At 41.9% G+C, this 18752-nt stretch overlaps 2 protein-coding genes across 3 annotated transcripts in view; one reads left to right on the top strand and one right to left on the bottom strand.

The window, feature by feature from the left end:
• PVRAP (PVR adaptor protein) overlaps nucleotides 1-18520 on the bottom strand; it is a 40123-nt gene extending 21603 nt beyond the window's left edge. For both annotated transcript variants that reach the window (XM_064690195.1, XM_064690196.1), the window contains exon 1: nucleotides 17968-18520. Coding sequence is in view for 1 of the 2 variants with exons in the window: in XM_064690196.1 (XP_064546266.1) it covers nucleotides 17968-18165 (198 nt within the window). In the remaining variant the exon portion in view is untranslated. The remainder of the gene's footprint in view (nucleotides 1-17967) is intronic.
• LOC135433901 (trypsin eta-like) lies at nucleotides 388-2099 on the top strand. Its single transcript, XM_064690192.1, has 3 exons — nucleotides 388-873; nucleotides 929-1202; nucleotides 1440-2099. The coding sequence occupies exons 1-3, from the start codon at nucleotides 413-415 to the stop codon at nucleotides 1797-1799; spliced, it is 1095 nt and encodes a 364-aa protein (XP_064546262.1). The 5' UTR covers nucleotides 388-412; the 3' UTR covers nucleotides 1800-2099.
• Nucleotides 18521-18752: the final 232 nt, after the last annotated feature.

Here is an 18752-nt window from a genome sequence, read left to right as displayed (position 1 = left end):
ATGTTCAACAAATTTGAAGTCTCTAGCTCTTGTATGCTAGGTTCTGATATCCTCATATCCGTTCATACATACGGACAGACGGAGGGGCAGACGAACATGGCTAGATCGGCTTAGCTATTGATGCTGATCATGCTTCGTTCTGCCTGTTAAATACATTTGCACAAATACATTATACGCCTTTTACCCATTTACAGGGTACAGGTATAGGGTATAAAAAAGTTAGAAAAAAAGAAGTAACGAAATTTGTATAAAGTATACAGAATATTAAGTAAAAAGGGTTAAGACATAGTGATGGGAACTGACCAACGCGATGGGGGAAATTAAAAGCCTGCCCGGTAAGCTATGTCCCTAGTTATTAAGCTCTAGGAGTTAACAATCATTTTTGTTACAGTTTTAAATAAAAATATAACAAATGGGAGTTTCAAAATTTTATGTATATAACCTGTTAGTCTTGCTATTATTCGTCGAACAGTCAGTCTCAGGTTATGACCAGTTGTGGAACAATGACAATGAGTTTGCTTCGAGAGAAAGGAACTGCCGTACTCTCTACAAGCGGCGCTCAGCTGCGAGCATGAATAGCTTTTCCATGGCACCCTCGGACATGTCCCAAGTCCATGCTCGAGGTGATGAGCCTGCACCCAAGACACAGAGTGACAACTCTAGCCAAAACTCAGACACCAATGATAAGGACAAGGGTGAATTCCACTTTCTAGTAACCGGCGGCTATCGCCACGAAAACGATGACCTGGTTAAATTTTTAGTTTCGATACGACATGGCAAAACGTATAAGTTCTTTGGCGACAACCATTATTGTGGCGGCTGTTTAATATCTAAGACAGTGGTTCTAACAGCAGCCCATTGTCTGGTTAATAGGTATGTCGTCCCGGTTACTAAGAGCATTTCCCAACACATCATTCTGACATTGCAGTAAAAACCAAGTTATGTCTAGCAGAAGGTTTAAGGTAGTTGCCGGTACACCGCGTCGCCTATTGGAGACAAGCAACACCCAAGAATTACAAGTGAAAGAAGTCAAGCCGCATGAAAACTACATCGATGATGCCGTGCACGATGATGTTGGCCTTTTAATTCTCCAAGACAAGGTGCAAACAGATGGAAGTACTGTCGATATTATACCCTTAGCTGACGAGGATCCCCCGGCTGGATTGGAGTGCACAATCATTGGATGGGGCGTTATTTTTGAGGTAAGTATCTAACTGGAAAATATGAAAATTCGGAGCACTCTTTGGGGAGAAAATTAAAAATTTCAGCTTGATTTTCCGTAATAAAGGAATCAGGCTTCAAATAAAATTTTACATAGATATTACAAATAGAATCAGAATGAGAGAATTGAGAGATGTATTTATAATTGACTCCCTATAATCAATTTAACGGCAATAAGCAGAATAATATCTGATTCTCATTTTAATCTGCATTCCTAGGGGGGCCCACTCCCCGACGAGGCAGTCAGAGCTGATTTGACTATCCTTTCAAATGATTATTGCTATACAATAAGCGAGTTTGGAACAGGCATGATATGTGCCTCGAACCCAGAGAATTTCGAAGTGGATTCCTGCCAGGGCGATTCGGGTGGACCGCTATTCTGCGAAGGAAAAGTGTTTGGCGTTGTCTCCTTTGGCGAAGGTTGTGGGCGCCCGGATACCGCCGGCGTTTACGCCGATGTCTACTACTATCGCGAGTGGATAGAGCTAAATGCAGCAACGTGCCCATTGGCGTCCTGGTTTCGGCTTCCACTGATCACGCTGGCAATGCAGCAAGCTCTGCGAGCTCACTGTCTTTAGAATGTGTGCTTGGACTCAAATCAGCTTTAAAGGATCTCTTTAGATGCAATTTTGAGTTGCACTCTGGAAAAAACGAAGGGTGCCTGCTTGAGAAAAGTTGTTTCATCCAATTTTAAATATTACAGTTTCCACCGATTTCGTCAGGAAAAATTTTTAATTTCATCATGACTTTCCTTCATAAAGGAATCCGGTTTCAAATAAAATTTTACGTGGATATTACAAATAGAATCAGAATGAGAGAATTGAGAGATGTATTTATAATTGACTCCCTAAAATAAATTTTAACGGCAAAAAGCAGAATATCTGATTCTCATTAAAATCTGCATTTCTAAATGAAGCTTCAAAAGGTTTAAAAAAGTTGTCGATGCGATAAGTAAAGATTATTTTATATTAAATACTTTTAGGCAGGTCTAACAATAAAAAAAGTATAGAAATCTTTTAATAGTGAGCTTATAAGGAACATTTTTTTAAAAGGGTCGAAGACGCTTCCTTCAGCCTGTTACATACATTTGCCCAAAATACATTATACCCCTTACATGACGATGCAGCCTTATTCAAAAAAGCCGCCTTTGCCGTTTGTCCACGATAAAGCCTGAGGACCCAACCAGGCTTGGCGATATATCACCTAAGCCAACTGTGCTGTAATAAAAATTTATGCTATTTTTGATTCAATAGAATAAACATTTTTAAAAAAAAAAACAAAATTATACCCTCTTCTATTCAATCAATTTAAAAAAAAAATCTAGATAAATCTCTAGAATGTGATCTGCAGTTTCTTAGCTCGCAAGGCAAAGTCTGAACGTGTCATCCACATTTTTGAGCCTGCGGTCTTCTAGTCATGGCCACCTGGCAGTCCTTTGCTATGACTTGCATCCTGGGCTTGAAGTAAGCATTCCTTGTATTCTCTTTCCTATCTTTCCTTGTTTGACTCGTTGGTTCTCGTCCACAAAATGGTTTGAGCTTAGAGTCAGCGATTCTTGCATTCTCTCTGCGTTTCTTCAGGTGGTTTTGGTTTATGTGATTCGTTAGTTCTAGTCCATGTTTCTAGAATGTTTCGATCAGCCAGGAGGGTGTACTCGTCTAATGATAATTGCTCAGCGTAATGCCAGCTTGTCCTGTCATTCAACATTTATGCTCATAAATAGCTTTTAAATATTTTGATAAATGGTTTTGCGCTGAAACATGTTTTAATTCAAGTTTTATTTGTAGTTTTTTATAATCGACTCTCAGCTGGACTCCTCTCGTCATTTGGCAGTCGCTGCAGCACTCCACACACGCGCTCGTTAACAAACTCCGCTTGCCATTATGCTCCTCAATAAGCCCCCTACACCCCACACCCGCCCAACACCCGCCCACATGCGGCGCCCGCCATTTCGCATGTAGGTCAAAACTTTTGTGTAGCAAAAAGCGTTGCATACCTTCGGGCTGTCAATTTATTTTGCGCGCTTCTCGCACATTTCGCCTGCTGGTTTTTTTATATTTATGCTGATTCTCTGCTCGCTGCTCGCTTCTCGTGCACAACACGCGGCTCCAGTCACGGCTTGGCACAAGCCTCCTGCTAGCGCGTCCTTGAAATTTATGCGTTCAACGCAGGCGAGGCGTGGCAAGGCGCCAAGCGTTGAGTGGAGCTCCGCGGCACAAGTTGGAGCTGGCACATGGCGTGTAAAGCTCTCATTATGATGCTAACCACACAAACACACACACGCACACACAGAGACACATTTGGGCAGATAAATAGCCATGCAAAACTAGAACTACTTACGCTTCTTCGCCCTGGCACTGGGCCAATGTGTAAGGCATTGTTTTGCCTTTTCGCCCGAGTAAATTAGGTCCGATAACGTGGCCACAGATCGGACCGGCCAGATAGTCCAAGGCAACAATAACAAAGTCTGGCCAAATCTTAATGTGTGTGTGTGTGTGCTTTGGGACTGCCTTTGCAAATTTCAACCAGCGATTTCTTGTCGCCCAGCCATTTGTTTCACTGTACTTCGCCCACAGTTGACAGCTGTAGCTTTATCGATTTTGTCATAATCGTTTGGCCAATTCGCGCTTATCTTTGGGCGCCTGTCAATCAGCTTAACAGCCGCCAGCCGCAAGCATTGGCCCAGGCATCATTAAAATGACGCTCAGCTGAAAATGTTGCGTATACGCCGCGTTGTGCGCTGCCTCAAAGTGAATTTTGTACTGAAATTATTCAACGACGGCTGTCGAAATATTTTTGTGAACGCTTTTAACTCATAACTTCATGTCAATTTAATGGCAGCAGTTGCCGCCGACAACCTCCTTCTGCGTGCCAAAGCCAGATTATTGCAGTCATAAATTTTTATGATTTTCCATTGGCTGCAGCCAGAGTGCGTGGAGGGGGGCGGGGGAGTGCAGGGCTATTGCGTGGGAAAATGTGTAGCACACAACACGATTTTTATGCGAATTTAATAGCCTTGCAGATGCGATGCAGAAAATTATTATAGCTTTACGCTACGTAGAACAAGAAAGACGGGATTTCTGCAGCATGCGGAAGTTTAAATACCCTGGTGGACAGTTCGATTATACAAGAGCTTAATTTCTGATAGAGTATTTCCTTGAAAGGCTGTTGTGGATAAGCTAAGGAAAAAGGGCACATTTCGGCCATGCGTTACACATTTCGTGTCTAAATGAATATACCCGCTATCAGTTATACCCTGGAAAAGGCAAAGGGACATCTCCCTGCTACACAATTTTTATACGCCAGGATACATTTGGTCGCTGCAGGCGTGTGGCCATTAAAAGTAAATTTAATAAAAAATAGAAAACTTTGGAGATGCAAAAAAATGACAGAAAACGTTAGAAAAAAAAAGAGACGAAAACATATTGACATGCTGCCATCAATCACGCATGACAGGCAGTTCGTGGGGCGATGGGGGGCGTGGCAACCACGAAAATTTATCAACAGAGCAAACACACACCAGAGAGTAGCAACAGGACCGGAACAGGAGGCACAGGACACGGCAGGTAGCAGCAGCAGCAGCAGCAGCAGAAGTAATCTAATCCAATTACTCAACAATGGCAAACAAGCGGCGAGTGGGCGTGGCACCCCCTTGGGTTGCGTGCGGGGCGCTAATGGACAACAACGAGCCGAAAAGCAACAAAAAAAAAACGAAGCGAAGGGAAACAGGAGCTGCTGCTCGCTGCTAGAAGGATATCACATGTCTAACGTTAAAGTTAAATAACCAAAGGCAATCACAAAGTATCAATAGCTCCAGGGCAGGGCAGGGGGGGGGGGGCGTACTGAGGTCGGGGAGCTGGTAGAACATGTTAAGCCCGCAGGCGCATATTTACATTGTGTATGGAGTCCTGGCAAATCCTTACATTTGATCATTAACTGGTAGCGAGTGCAAATCCTGTCAGCAGGCTCCAAATTGAAATTCATGCGCATTCAATGAATTTTTGTGGGTTTGGCCCCCATTGTCATCTGTCCGTCTGTCGGTCGGTCGGTCGGTCGGTCGGTCGGTCGGTTGGTCGATTCGGGGCTGCATATATTTCGAGCAGGATATGGGCCGGCCTGCAGGACATGGTATTGACGAAATTATCATTTTTGTTGCTTCAATAAAATGACAAAGCAAACTAATATCGAACGGTCCTTTCGTCCCTTAAGCAGGCTTAGGCATGAAATTGAAAATGCGCCGCCCGCCCTCAGAAAGCTTTTTGTTGTGGCTGCGTCAAGGCGAGGGGTGGGGGGAGCAAGGGTGTGTGCTGGGGTAGTCGTAAGGGGGTTTTCTTATGCTGATTGGATGTGGCCAACAGTCATGTTGTTGATGAGCTGCCATCGATGCGACGGACAAGGCATTAGACCAGCTGCAAATACTAAAATCTTAAAGACTTTGTCATATTTATTCCGAGAATCAATTGGAAATGCATAAAGAACGGTGTCAAGGTTTTGTTTGAAGGTTTGTTACGATAGAAGAAAGCATCTTGATTCGAATGACAAGCTAAAGTGTATCTAAACATGCCCATTTGTCTGTCTGTCTGTCCGTCTGTCCGTCGGAATGCGTCAAGCTCGAAACACACAAGAGCTAGGGACTTAAACTGGAGGTTTAAAGGAGCTAGACTATTCAAATTGATTATGTAGGTTTTCGCATGGTATATACAGATTAGATATGTATGACTAGGGATATCTCCTCCCATTCCTCCAAGAATCTAGAGCCTTTTGCTTGATAGATCAAACGACCCTTATGCTATACAGCGAAACGGAGCCAACGGATGGTTCCCAACTTGAATTCTCATAATATAACTGAAACGTAGTCTTGTTAGATATAGAGATATATATAGATAGATAGAGGTAACATGCCTTCCGCTCGAATCCATCATAGATTTGACTGCCACAAAGGGCTGCAATTTCCAGAATAATTGTCGTCCACAAAATGTCTTAGTTAACAGTTTGTTGCAGGCACAACCCTTTTTACAACACATCCATCAAATAACAATTATGCCGCCCACAGTGCAAATATTTGTCATTGACACTTTGTACTTAAATCGTTTATGCAAATATGCCAGAGTCAGAGCCAGAGCTGGAGCGAAGGATAGCAAGGATTTCATTAGAGGCCAAGTGGAACCGCCTTATCAAAGGCGGCGCACACACATACTAATTTCAATATCAAAACCGCCTCAGGATACACTGCATTAATATTCACTTTCGGCTGTTTGGCTAAAACGAGTGGGCGTGGCATTGTTGATAAAGTGCTGCCAGAGTTGCCGTTTAGTCCTGCGGGGATGATAGTCCGGGGGGTGGGGAGGGGAGCGGGGCAGCAGCTGCAAAAGAGGCGACAAATTGAACAGCCCCACAAAGTCGGGCAGCCCATAACAAATCCTCACACTACCCAAACACACATTCACACACACACCCCCACACACACACACAGCTGGGGACATGGGCACAAGCCAAGCGCTGGCCAAAGGGTCAATTTGCTGCGCATCCAAAGGCCAAACGGGCAGCAGAATTTGCAAAGGCCGAGCTTAAAATAGTTGAAAGCCAAAAGAGGCGACAAGTTAATAAACATTAGTTAGGGTGGACCGGCATATTTATAAACGCATTAGGAATGCTTCACTTCATCAAATATTTTAAACGGGTTATCTCATTTTTTAAAGTTATGTTAACAGAGTTTCGTAGCTGAAAGTTCTGCGGGGCATTTTGGCTGAGCTTAAAGTATTCTATGGAATAGTTAGTTAGGGCAGCTGGCAAACGAGCAGCTTGAATATTAACACAAATACAAGTCAAAGTCAATGTTTTGGCAACGCTTCAGCTGCAGCCAGGAGCTGTTCTACTTGCTGTTACACTGAAAGAAATTCACTGGCATTAATTAATTAAAATATTAAATAATATGTTTCTTGGCAAAGTAAAGCAGATGAACAGGACTTGGATTTTTTTTAGAAACTATCGGGTTATATTATCTGCAGACATTGTTTGTCTTACCATTCATTCGCTGCTTAAACTCATTGTGAATTATAACGAAAAATATTAAAATAATAGAAACCAAGTGCCAGCGTCTTTGTGATTGTACCTGGCTTTTAGCATATAACTCTGTTAGCCTTAAGTACAATTTTTAACCAGCTTTTTCTTAAACCAAGTAAGAAAGTCTTAGAATAAGTACAAGAAACCTTGAGAGTGTTGTGTGCTTAAAAATTGTTATATATAAAAGTGAAAATCAAACTGAAATGGCGAAAATTTGAGACATAATTGTGAACTAGTTACAGAGCAAGCTTTTTTCCCACTTAAGACACGAAGAAATGCGCTTGATTCCTGTTCATTTTGCTGAACTCAAGGAACAAGTTCTGTTTTTTCTAGTGTACCTTCGGTAGATGTACTCCATGTATATATATTTGGGAAAATGAAATGGGTAAAATGTTGAAAAATGTCAGCTGCACATGGGTCAGAGGCAGCTCGTAGCAGCCTCAAGAGCCTCAGAAGTCAGGACTCCGCCAGTGTGGACCTTGTGGATGTGAAGTGTGTGTGCTGACACCAATAGGCGACCGCAGTGTAGGGACCGGGTGGAGGGTGGGTGGGGCCAGTTGCAGTTGCAGCTGGCGGCTGTTGCACTTGTCAACATGCACTGACAGCAGGGCAGGAAAAAGAAACAGAAAAACTTGTAGAAGCAGCCAAGCAACAGCTGGAAGTTAAGTTAAGAGCCAGAGCCAGACCCGCGCACAATTGAAGTTGAGGTCGCAGTCAACAATTGGCAGTTGCACAGTTTGCGGCTAAAAGCCGTTGCCGCCAGCATTTGACCCGCTTTTTAGCTCAACTCGAGCGCTTAAATGGCATTTAAGCAGCTTTATGACTGTGGCGATTTGTTAACTTCATGTTCCATTCTCTTCCAAGTTATTCATGTAAATTACTTGCAGTGGCAACTTCTTTCATGCTTTCTAATTAAGTCAGTAATTTAAAAGTGTCGAGCGTGTTGGCCAAGCAACTTTTAGCCAGCTCTGCTTGACTGCATCTGCATTGCTGCTGCTGACTTACAATTTGGCCGGGCAAAGTTTTCATTTGTTGCACCACCACCAGCAGCAGCAGCAGCACCCGCAACAAACGACACCAAAACGCAGCGGGTAAAGTGCAGCAAAAAACAAATAAGAGTTGACTAATCAGAAATGCACGACTAGCAGATACCCAGGACCAGGCGACGAGCTAGTCTTCACATTCTAGCTGTTTTTTACATGCATACTCATAAATATACACACACTTGCAGCGTTTGTGCTTCTTCTTTCCTTAGCCAACCCCATGCGTGGCAAACGCATTATGGAATAACTTCGGTACTTATAGTCCGATTTTTATGAAAATTCCAAAGCATGAATATGGTGTGTATGAGCCAAAGCTCAAGATAGAAAATTAAAAAAGAGCTACATTATAGCTTCTTCTTTTATGACATCTGGATCGAATCGACTGTTAATGCTGATCAAGAATATATATACTACTTTATAGGGTCGGGTTTGTCTCCTGCTGCTTGTGACATACATTTGAGCAAAACCCCGTGCTTGCCCAATTTCAATGGGTACAGGTTATATGAAAAGAAAAAAAGCAAAAAGCAGCAAGCGGAAATGTTAACAACTACTTTGACATTTGTGCTGTGCGTGTGCGTGTGTGTGCATGTAGTTGTGCTGTTTGCCAAGTTGAAATTACTTAAGTGCCAGCGCGTCGAGCCGTATGAATGCCAAACCGAGTGACTGAAACGGCAATCAAATGAAAAACGAACAACAGCAGGTGTTTGTGTGTGTGTATGAGTGTGCGAGTGTGTGTTTATGTGTGTGTCTGTTGTGCGGCTCGAAGTTGGACCATAGATTAATGCCCATGCATTAGAGAATATTATGAAGAACTTCACACTGCGGCCAACCCGCTGTGGCTAAACTAGCGTGTGGCACTGGGGCAGCACACACACAGCCACACACCCACACACTCATATACACACACACCCTCTGCAACAACAATACGAGGAACTGTAACAAGAGCTGTGCAGTGTCAGTTGTAACAAAAGTTTAGGCCGTCGCAGCGAGGCGTGAAGGACAACCAAACACGACGAGCGCAGAATGAAGAAAAATAAGTGTAAAATCATAGCTAACGACTGCCAGATACTCTACCTAAAATTGTGTTGATTGCAGCGCAAAAGTTTGAGTGTCAAAAAATGTATGTAAAAGCTGAAGCTTTTAGTTTCGTCATCTTTCTCAAATATAAAATAAGCTAAATTTAACTTTACAATAGTCGGAGAGTGGGCGAAAGAACAAATTTGAATTTTATACAAAAATCAGCAAATATACCCAAATTATATTTAATTTTTAAAATTTATAGAAGGAAAAAAGGCTTGATTAATAAAATTTGGTCAGAATTTCGATCTAGCTGTGGGCGTGGCAACAAATACCGAAACTTATCCCAACCCAGTGGGATAACTACTTTAATAAGGTCAAAAAGACAACGAAAACCAATACGTCTCTCTGCTGCACACGCAACAGAGTGTAAAAAAAACTATAGCATACTGTTCAGCGCACGCCTCTCGCATGTCAGTGGCTCGGGCCACAACAAAAATGTGACTTAAACTTGTTGTTACATTTGTTTTGTTGTTGTGTTGGCCCCAAAAGGCATGCAAAGCTGTCAGAGAAAAAGAGAGAGCCGCAGAGATACATAGTTGGCAACTCAACTGCATTCAAAGTGCATAAGTCAGTTCGTGAGGCAAGACGAATACAAATACAAATACAAATACAAAAACAAATAGTCCAAAAGTTGTTTGGTTTAGTCCAAACTGAGTTGGCTGAGTAGTGTATGCAGGCACCATAAGACCTTAAGACCGAATTGACTTTTTGGCAGTTGCCACCGAAATAAAAGGCAATTTATTTGCTCTTATGCAAAAGTGCTTTAAACAAATGCATAACTTTTGTGCAGCCACACTTTAAGCTACATTTTTGTGATGAAAAACTGGCTTTGTCAGTGTTTTTCATAGTAGACGAAGCCCCGAATTTACACCCTGCCCAACTTGGCGTCACTTTGATTTGCGTCTCTATCAAGGAACCGACTCTCTGCCTCCTCTCTCAACCCCCGCCCCGGTCCTGCACTTTATCTATATTGTCACTGGCTGCTGCTTTTATTGTCTCTATTCGGATTTTTATTTTCTGTTCCTTTTTTTTCGGTTTTTTTTTGTTGTTGTGCGTCCTGTGCAGACTGTCCTTAATAGCCTTGAGGTATGCATTAATTACTGTGACCATAAAAAGCGTCTCGGGCTGCCGGGCAACGTGCGAATTGCAGTTGAGCGCATACTCGCCAGATCCTTAGACCTTTTACTTTGTATTACATTTTCCATTTTATGGCCGTAGACTATTGTTCTCGCCTACGTTGGCCCATCTATATCCCCAGCACTGTCTCCTTTATGCATTGCTTTCATTGTAATCAACGAAATTTGCTGCATAGTTTATATCTCTCAATGCTTAACTCGCACCCTTTCGATCTCGTTGGTTTTTCTTTACTCGCTGCTTACTTTAATAGAGCTCTGTCTTAATGTGTTCTTTTTCGATTTACTTATTTCAAAGAAATTTGGTGCACATCTTATTTCTTAGTGTTTTAATCGTTGCCCTTGGCACTCGTTTTTTCTTTAGCTATTCGTTGCATCATTGCGTAATTTGAGATCTGTTTCTTTAATGCCATATTTTTGTATGCTTCATATTAAATATTTCTCGCTGCTTTTATTGCTCGCGTTCGCTCTTTTTCTTCTACTCGCACTCGTTGGCTCTTCTCTACTCGTCGCTTTTCTATATACAGTTCCGTCTCTTTAAGTATTTGATGCATCGTTTATATTTCCGTTAACGTTTTTTTTCGCTCTCGTTGCTTTCAGTAGCACTCGTTAGATTTTTTCTACTCGTCGCTGGCTTGCACAAATGTATCTCTATCTCTTTTATATTTTATATTAACGAAATTTGACGCATAGTTTATGCAACTAAATGCTTGACTCGCTCGCTCTCTCTCGCTCTCGTTGGGTTTTCGCCCCTCGTTGCTTTCATAAATTGCTGCTTTGAAAATTTCCTTTATGCCAGCATCTGGCAACAAATGACAAACTCATGTTGAAAGCTCATTTATTTTATGGCAGCGCTTAGGCAGACATATGCGTACTGCCAACCGCAGCACCTCCCACCACAACCCACAGTTTCGAGCCCCCTTTTTGAACGTTCTCCCCTGCTCTAGTTATTTGACACGCTTTTCAGGCTAAAAACAAAAAAAGGCCAGACTACAACTTGCTGCTGTTGCCGCATTCATTACATTGTTTGTTGCCGACACACTCGCACACCTATTTATCAACTCACCCACACACACACACACACACACACACACACACACACACACACACACACACACACACACACACACACACACACACACACACACACACACATACATACAACATAATTGCGCTGCAAAGAAAAGTCGTTGCCTACTTGTTGGGTTTATTTTTTGGCACAACACACACAAAAATATTCAAAGTGTCTCGCCATATCAACTTTATTATGCGCGCCAAAAAGTTGCAAAATTAACAGACAACTCCCTTAATAACACCCGCAGCTCGCCCCAAGCTGACACCCCTCCCCGCACGGCCCAGCCCCTGTCAGCTGCTGCTGCTTCTTCTTCTTTGCCGCAACTGCAGGCAGCGCACAACAAAAGCTGAAAACCAAAAGCAAAACTGTTTCAATGTCCGCCCCTTTGCGAGTGTTATTGTGTGTGTGGGCGAATGTGTAAGTGTGTGTGTGCTTCACCTTGTTTATCTCGTTTTTACTGTTGTTGTTGTGTCCTCTTTTAGCACCAACCAAAAAAGAAAACAGAATTCCAGCCTCAATTCGCTCGGCATCTTTTTGGGCGCTTGCAGCACGATTTTGCGTGCCTGTTTCTTGCTGTATACGTGTGTGTGTCAGTGTGTACGCTTGTGTGCTGCTGTGTAAGTATATGTGTGCCGGTGTATATGCGTGTGTGTGTACGTCGTGCAGTGCGTGTTGCGTTGTGTTGTGTTACGCGCAGCTTCTCGCTGTCGATTGCTGCGCGCCTGGTGTAAATTATTCTACGTGTGTGGGTGTAACGCACACAGACACAGCCCGTTAGCACATGTGTGTGTGTGTGTGCGCGATTTGGAGGCTGTGCGTTTGTATAAGTTTTAGGCAACAGCATGTTGCTGTTAGTGTCAAATGTTGCCAGCAGCATGTTGCGCAACTATGTTGCCAACTGTTGTTGATGTGTGCTTAGCTGCAGATATATTCAAATACTTTACCTACATGGGAGACAGACAGGAAGACTCAAATGTTGCCAGCAACTATGTTGCCAACTGTTGTTGATGTGTGCCTAGCTGCAGATATATTCAAATACTTTACCTACATGAGAGACAGAGATTCAGGCAGGCAGGCAGACTCAAATGTTGCCAGCGCTATTTGATGATATAGATACTTTGCCCATATGAGCGACAGACTGCCAGACAGATAGACAGACGGACAAACAGTTGGCAATTTTAAGCTGCTTAGCGGCGCAGGCTGAGTTGAAATTTTCATTAAAATGCCAGAGGTGAATCCGCAAAGCAAATCCTTTTGGCTGCCGAGTGGCAAATGAGCAGCCGCCAGTCTAACGAGTGGCTGAGGCAAAAGGAGCTGCCGAGCAAACAAAGATCAAATCTTATCGGCAATCATTTGATGCGCACTTGAGCGTTGCCCGAGCAACAACAACAACAGGAGCAACAACAAGAACAAGAACAAGAATAACGGCAACATAATGAGCTGTAGCCGAGGCAGGTGGGCAGCCGTCTTATCAAAAAGGATGCTTAGCATAGGGACTCTGTCTTGAACTGGGGCGACATCGTCATGGAAATTCTTCATTAACTCAACTTGGGCGAGGGCGAGCTGAAAGAAGTTTATGTTATTAAGAGGCGCAGCTGGCTGGGCGTGGCTGTGTTGCCATGCTGCCAGGGGCAGGGGCAGGGGATTTGGGGGCAGCAGCTGCTGTTGCCGCTGCTGCTGCTGCTGCTGCTGCTGCTGCTGGGCGCATTTGTATATGTTTCACTTGACGACTGCGAGATAACGGTAAATGAATATGCAGCAATTTGCACGCCCACATAATGAGGCAGGGGAGAGGCTGAAATAACAACAGCAACAACAACAACAAAAACGTCGACTAACAAAAGTCGATAAACATAAAGCCAGGCGGAAAGGGAATAGCAGCAGCGCCCAGATAAGTATGCTACACTTGCCGCCGGCTCAAGAGAGTGCGTGTGTGTGAGTTACTGCCTGCATATGTGCGTGTGTGTGAGTTACTGTGTGTGTGTGTTTGTGCTGGGAAAGTAAATTAAAACGATTTTAATTACGGTTGCCAAGACGATGAATGAAAATGTCAACGCCGAAGGAGTAGCAACAGCAACATCAGTTTAAGCCTGAGTGGGCGCAGCAGGTGGGCCCAAGAGAGAGAGAGAAGAGAGGGTAAGAGAGGGAGATAGAGCTAAAAAAAAAGAAAGGCAGGAGGCTGTAAAGCGTTTCGCTGTTGCCAATGCTACACAACAGCAGTGTGAATTATTGCACGTGTGTGTGTGAAGCCTCTTACTTAAAAGCTTCATTCGAGATTTTCATTTGAGCTGCAAAAAGCAACCAAAATACAACAAACTAGTAAAAGTGTTTGATCCAGTTAGGAGAGCACGACTCGAAGATATCCTTTAGCCAGAGAGGCGCTGCTATTGAAAATATATTTTAACATGCTTTTATGTAGACACTTTATGTAGACGCTACTTCGATCTAAAAACATACTTTAATAACTTCGGTTCTTATGATTCGATCTTTTTGTAATTTGTAGGGCTTGACTATGGCATTCGTATGTGGCTAAATACCAAAGAACAAGGCTATGCATACAAAAATGTTATATAATATAATAATTTTTTTAACTATTCTAAATACATGTTAATCAGACAAGAGTCCAATTACTTTATCTAACCTTTTTAGGATGTCGGCGATGCTTCCTTCTGCCTATCGGGTATTTAGTACAGGGTATCAATATTGTTGCCAGGCGTTTGAATTGCTGTTGCTGCTGCTGTTGTTGTTGTTGTCGTTGTCGATGTTGTTGTTGTTGGCTACTCAAAGCAACAGCAAAGTCATGGCCAAGAGCAGCAGCAGCAGCAGCGGCAAAAACCTTGGCAAATAAAAGTGTTGAGCGTTTGGACGGGCTGCAGCTCAGAGCTAAACAAACAGCCGCCATTTTTATGAAGCGCTTTTGTTTTTCTTTTTACTTTTTTACTTTTTCGTTACGCTTCTGCCCTTACCTTACACCCTTCTGCTTTTTACACCTTATTAACGGTTTCTATGGCAGAGCTTGTGCCCGTGTGGCAGGCGCGAACATTTTTGCTTTTCAAAAGCTAAAAAGCTGCACAAACCACACACCAAAAAAAAAAGTAAGTAAAAAAAAAAGCGAAACAAAAAGAAACTGTCGCACGCTGATTAACTTGACACCATTTGGAAGGGGTGGCCAAGTGGATTGGGTTGGGCTTGGGCGAATGTCGACTTCCTGGGGGAATCAGGCGAGCTGAAAGGCGTGCTGGCTTTTTCATGCAGCTGACAGGCAACACCTGCCGCCGCCGTCGCCTCAACCCCCTCACCCAGCTGCACCTGCGGCTGCGACTGCCAAACCGCGCTGACATTTCCTTTGGCTCACCGCTGACGTTTTGCCTTGACGACGCTTGCAAAAGTCAGCTGCGGTTGCCTCGTGTCTACAAATATCATTTACTTGCAACATGCACCTTGAAGTTGCCAATTTGACAAATGCTTTAACGAAATTTTGGCTGCAAGTTGAAGCTAACTAACGACGGCTGCCATTTATATGCTATGTATGGTATTTGGGTATTGTTGCCTGTAAATTGAAGAGCTTTAATCAGACAGGTTGTTCAAGCTCGTGTTGAAGTACTGTTACCGGTTACCTGTTACTGCTTTATAGTAGGCAACTAGGGAAACTCAATCTCTAAATTGAAGCATATGGGAATTCTTTACCCATTGAGAATTCTATATAAGACACGGTGAAGATCTTTATTTTCGGAACAAATTATTATTGGCACTGGCATAAAAAACAAATGAAAGGAATAAACGATTAACTTAATTGGATTTTCTTTTGAAGTATATTGTGACATTCGCAAAACAAGCTGCATCTCGTCAGGGAAAAGATTCAAAACTGAAACTCTTTGTAGAATATCTATTTGTCTTATAGAAGCTAAATATGATAACTATCGATTGTGTGAGAGAAATCTGTTTTTGGTGCCTTGCAAATCTCTTCAAAAAGTCAATCGCTGAGACAGAACTTCGAGAGATTTAAAATGTCGTTCTTTTCTTATGATCGGATGGATTGTTTTCTGTTGGTTGTGGCTGCCAACAGTGAAGGATAATATTCTATTTTAAATGCTTTTAATTACAATTTTATTAACTAAATCAAATCACAGGGCTTAGACAGAGTATGCACAATACTCCGACAATCAATAAACTTTACATACCATTCATTGGTTTCATTCTACAACTTTTCTTCAGGGCTGGTTTTGAGCAAATCTATTGACAAAATACGTAACAAATTAAACCAACCAAAAAAAACCCTTTGTGTGTTACACAGAATTTGAATTGGCTTGGAATTTGCTTGAATGAGCAAATTTTCTGTAGTTACCGATAAATTAAACAAGATGTTTCTTTTACACAGGAGTTCGCCTTCTAAATGAAGCTTTGTCAAGGCTTCTGGTCTGTTTCTTTTTTATCTTACTGTCATTTTAAATATTATTAAATATTATATAAATATCAAAGAGTATATGTTGCACAATTAAAATAAAATAAAATGTAACAATGTCTTTGGAGCTGGGCATAAAGTAATAACAAAAATTTATCATTAGACTTTACGCTCTCCTTTCAGTATTAAGATCATATTTCAATTGAATATATAAATTGGAAATCCCAGTTAAATAGTTAACTCTTCTTCTTCTTCAGCTGGCGAACTCTACTTTAAGTTAGTTAACTTTCGCCACAAGCCCGGCTGCATATAAAATAAGGCACAAATATTTAACGCGCTGACAAAATGTAACAGTTTACTCAAAACATGTTGACAGCTTAACAAGGACCCTTTAGCACCCCATGCCCCCTCCCCCCCCCCCCCTCTTCAGCTAACCAGCCGTGGGCACCCCCGAAGTGGCTGGTGTAAACTTTGGGGAACAACTGAAAGAGTTTTCTAGAGTTTCTTCACAGCTGCAAACTTTGCGTTGCATTTCGATGCGTTTTAATATGCGGCAAGCGCTGCGCGACATGTCAACCAGAGTGTCAGCCAAGGTGACGACAAGGCAGCTGACAGGGGGACAGGGGTACAGGGGACGGGGGGGTTGTGGAGTGGTGCAGGAATGAGAAGTATAACAAACTGCAGTTGAGTCGGCATGTTTGCATAATGAGATATCGCAGATAGAAGAGAGCATAAACAGGCTTTGAAGGACCTTTTGAGAGGATGGCACAAAGTCAAGGTCAGTGAACTTTCTCCATTTGTTGGGGTTGCAAAAGGATTAAGGACAGCTAATACCTATGAACAGGTACCGTTAGAGGTCCCAATAAGACACTAGCTTAATTTTCACTTTAAAACATAATCTCCAACTTTTGGTTGGTGCCCAAATAAGTGTGCCCAAAGATTTATTATTTGCATAGACTGTCAAAGGATGTGTATAAATAATAAGAGCTCTGGTAACATCTGTAAAATCCGTAAACGTATCTCTTGGCAGATATGGAAAAAGAACTAAATATAGGAAATATAATGTTAAATATATACAAAAATCCACAAAAAAAACTCTTAAAATCGGTAAGAAATAGGAACAGAAATCGAAAAGAATCTTCCAAAATGAATCTATTTACAGATTTTTCAAAATGATTAAATAACACGCTATACCTTCTTATAGGATTTCTTAGAACGCATCGTCACACTACTGAGCATAATGAGTTATCATTCCCACCGATTGACAAAGATTGTAGATTACAATTAAGATTTCTGGGAAAATCTATACAATTTTTTAACAATTTCTTAAAGTGTACCTCTTGGCAGTTGTGGGAAAGAAATAAATATAGGAAATATCTATTGATAAGAACACTTTTGAAAACTACTGCAAAAAGATGAATAGCGGCTATACCTAAAGATAGGATACAGAACTCATCGTCAAAGAAGTATGCCTAAAGATTTATCATTCCCAAAGACTGGCGGAGATTGTGTATATTTATTAAGAACTCTGGGAACATTTAAAACACCCATTAACTATTTCTTCACAGAAGTTCCAAAACGATTAAATACTGGCTATAATCATTGATAAGATCATCTTTATACATCTTTAGATTGAGTGTGAAACTTAAGGAAAAAACTATATACAAAAATCTGAAAAGATCTTCCAAAAGGAAGCTACTTACATAGATTGCAAAATGTCAAGCAACAATTTAGACCTACGGGAAGAAACTCTTATAATTATTGCAGTCTTTTAGACTGCTTGTCATTTAAAATAAACTAGATATACAAAAAGATGGCACATCAAAAACAAATCTTCCAAAATTTAACTGTTTGCGGAGATTGCAAAAGGATTAAAATACTCATTCTAAAAAGTTTAAAAAATATTTACAAATTTCTGACAAATTACCAATAAGTGTAACCAAAACTTACCTGGATAAAGTTAACTGATTTTGCCACTTCTTTTATATTTATATTTTTTTTTGTGTCTGGCGACTCCGTTGCCCGGCTCTGCGCGCAAGTGTTGGCCGTTATCGAGGCCACAAAATGTAAATGTTTTTTTTTTTGTTTTGGATATCGGTCAAAATGCCGCCAACTTTGCGCATAAAATTCAATTACGATTTCGAGCATAAATTTGAACACTTGGCAAAAGGCGAACGCGGCATTTTTACGAGCGGCATTTGATTTGCCACACTTTGTCTTATCTTATCGCTGTTATCAGTCGCAGGCTGGCCATAAAATTAGCCCCGTCGTCACATTAAAAGTTAAGCAGTTCGGGCTCCTTTGTGCCAAATTGCCAGATTTGTAGCATACCAGTTTTTTTTATTTTATATTTTATTTTGTCGTTATCCTTGCTGGGCTCAGTTTCTGTTTGCTGACACTTTCACGCGCCAAAGATACGAGTTACGAACACGCTTCAGATACGTGACGAATATTTGAGATACTTTTTCTACTGTGTGTTGTTTGTACTGGAGCCTGGCCAACCGTTGCAGTTGAAAGCGCGCAAGGAACTGTTTTGTGTTCAGGCATTTTGTTCACTCTAAACTTGAAACTTGGCGCTGTGGCTGGCCACCAAACTTGGCATCCACCAGGACGCATGCGCTGGATTTCAATCGCTCTTCCAGTTGTTTACTTGGCCATGCAACTGGTGGTTGCCAAGAACAACAACAACAATGGGCAGCAGGTCCTTGCTGCTGTTCCCAATGGGCAGCCATATG

This window comes from Drosophila montana, unplaced genomic scaffold, assembly GCF_035044405.1.
Source record: "Drosophila montana isolate Dmon_TW-CO22-7 unplaced genomic scaffold, ASM3504440v1 contig_3240_1, whole genome shotgun sequence".
NCBI lineage: Eukaryota > Metazoa > Arthropoda > Insecta > Diptera > Drosophilidae > Drosophila > Drosophila montana.
Note: the sequence above shows the minus strand (reverse complement) of the source record. Positions and strands in the feature narration are given on the sequence as shown.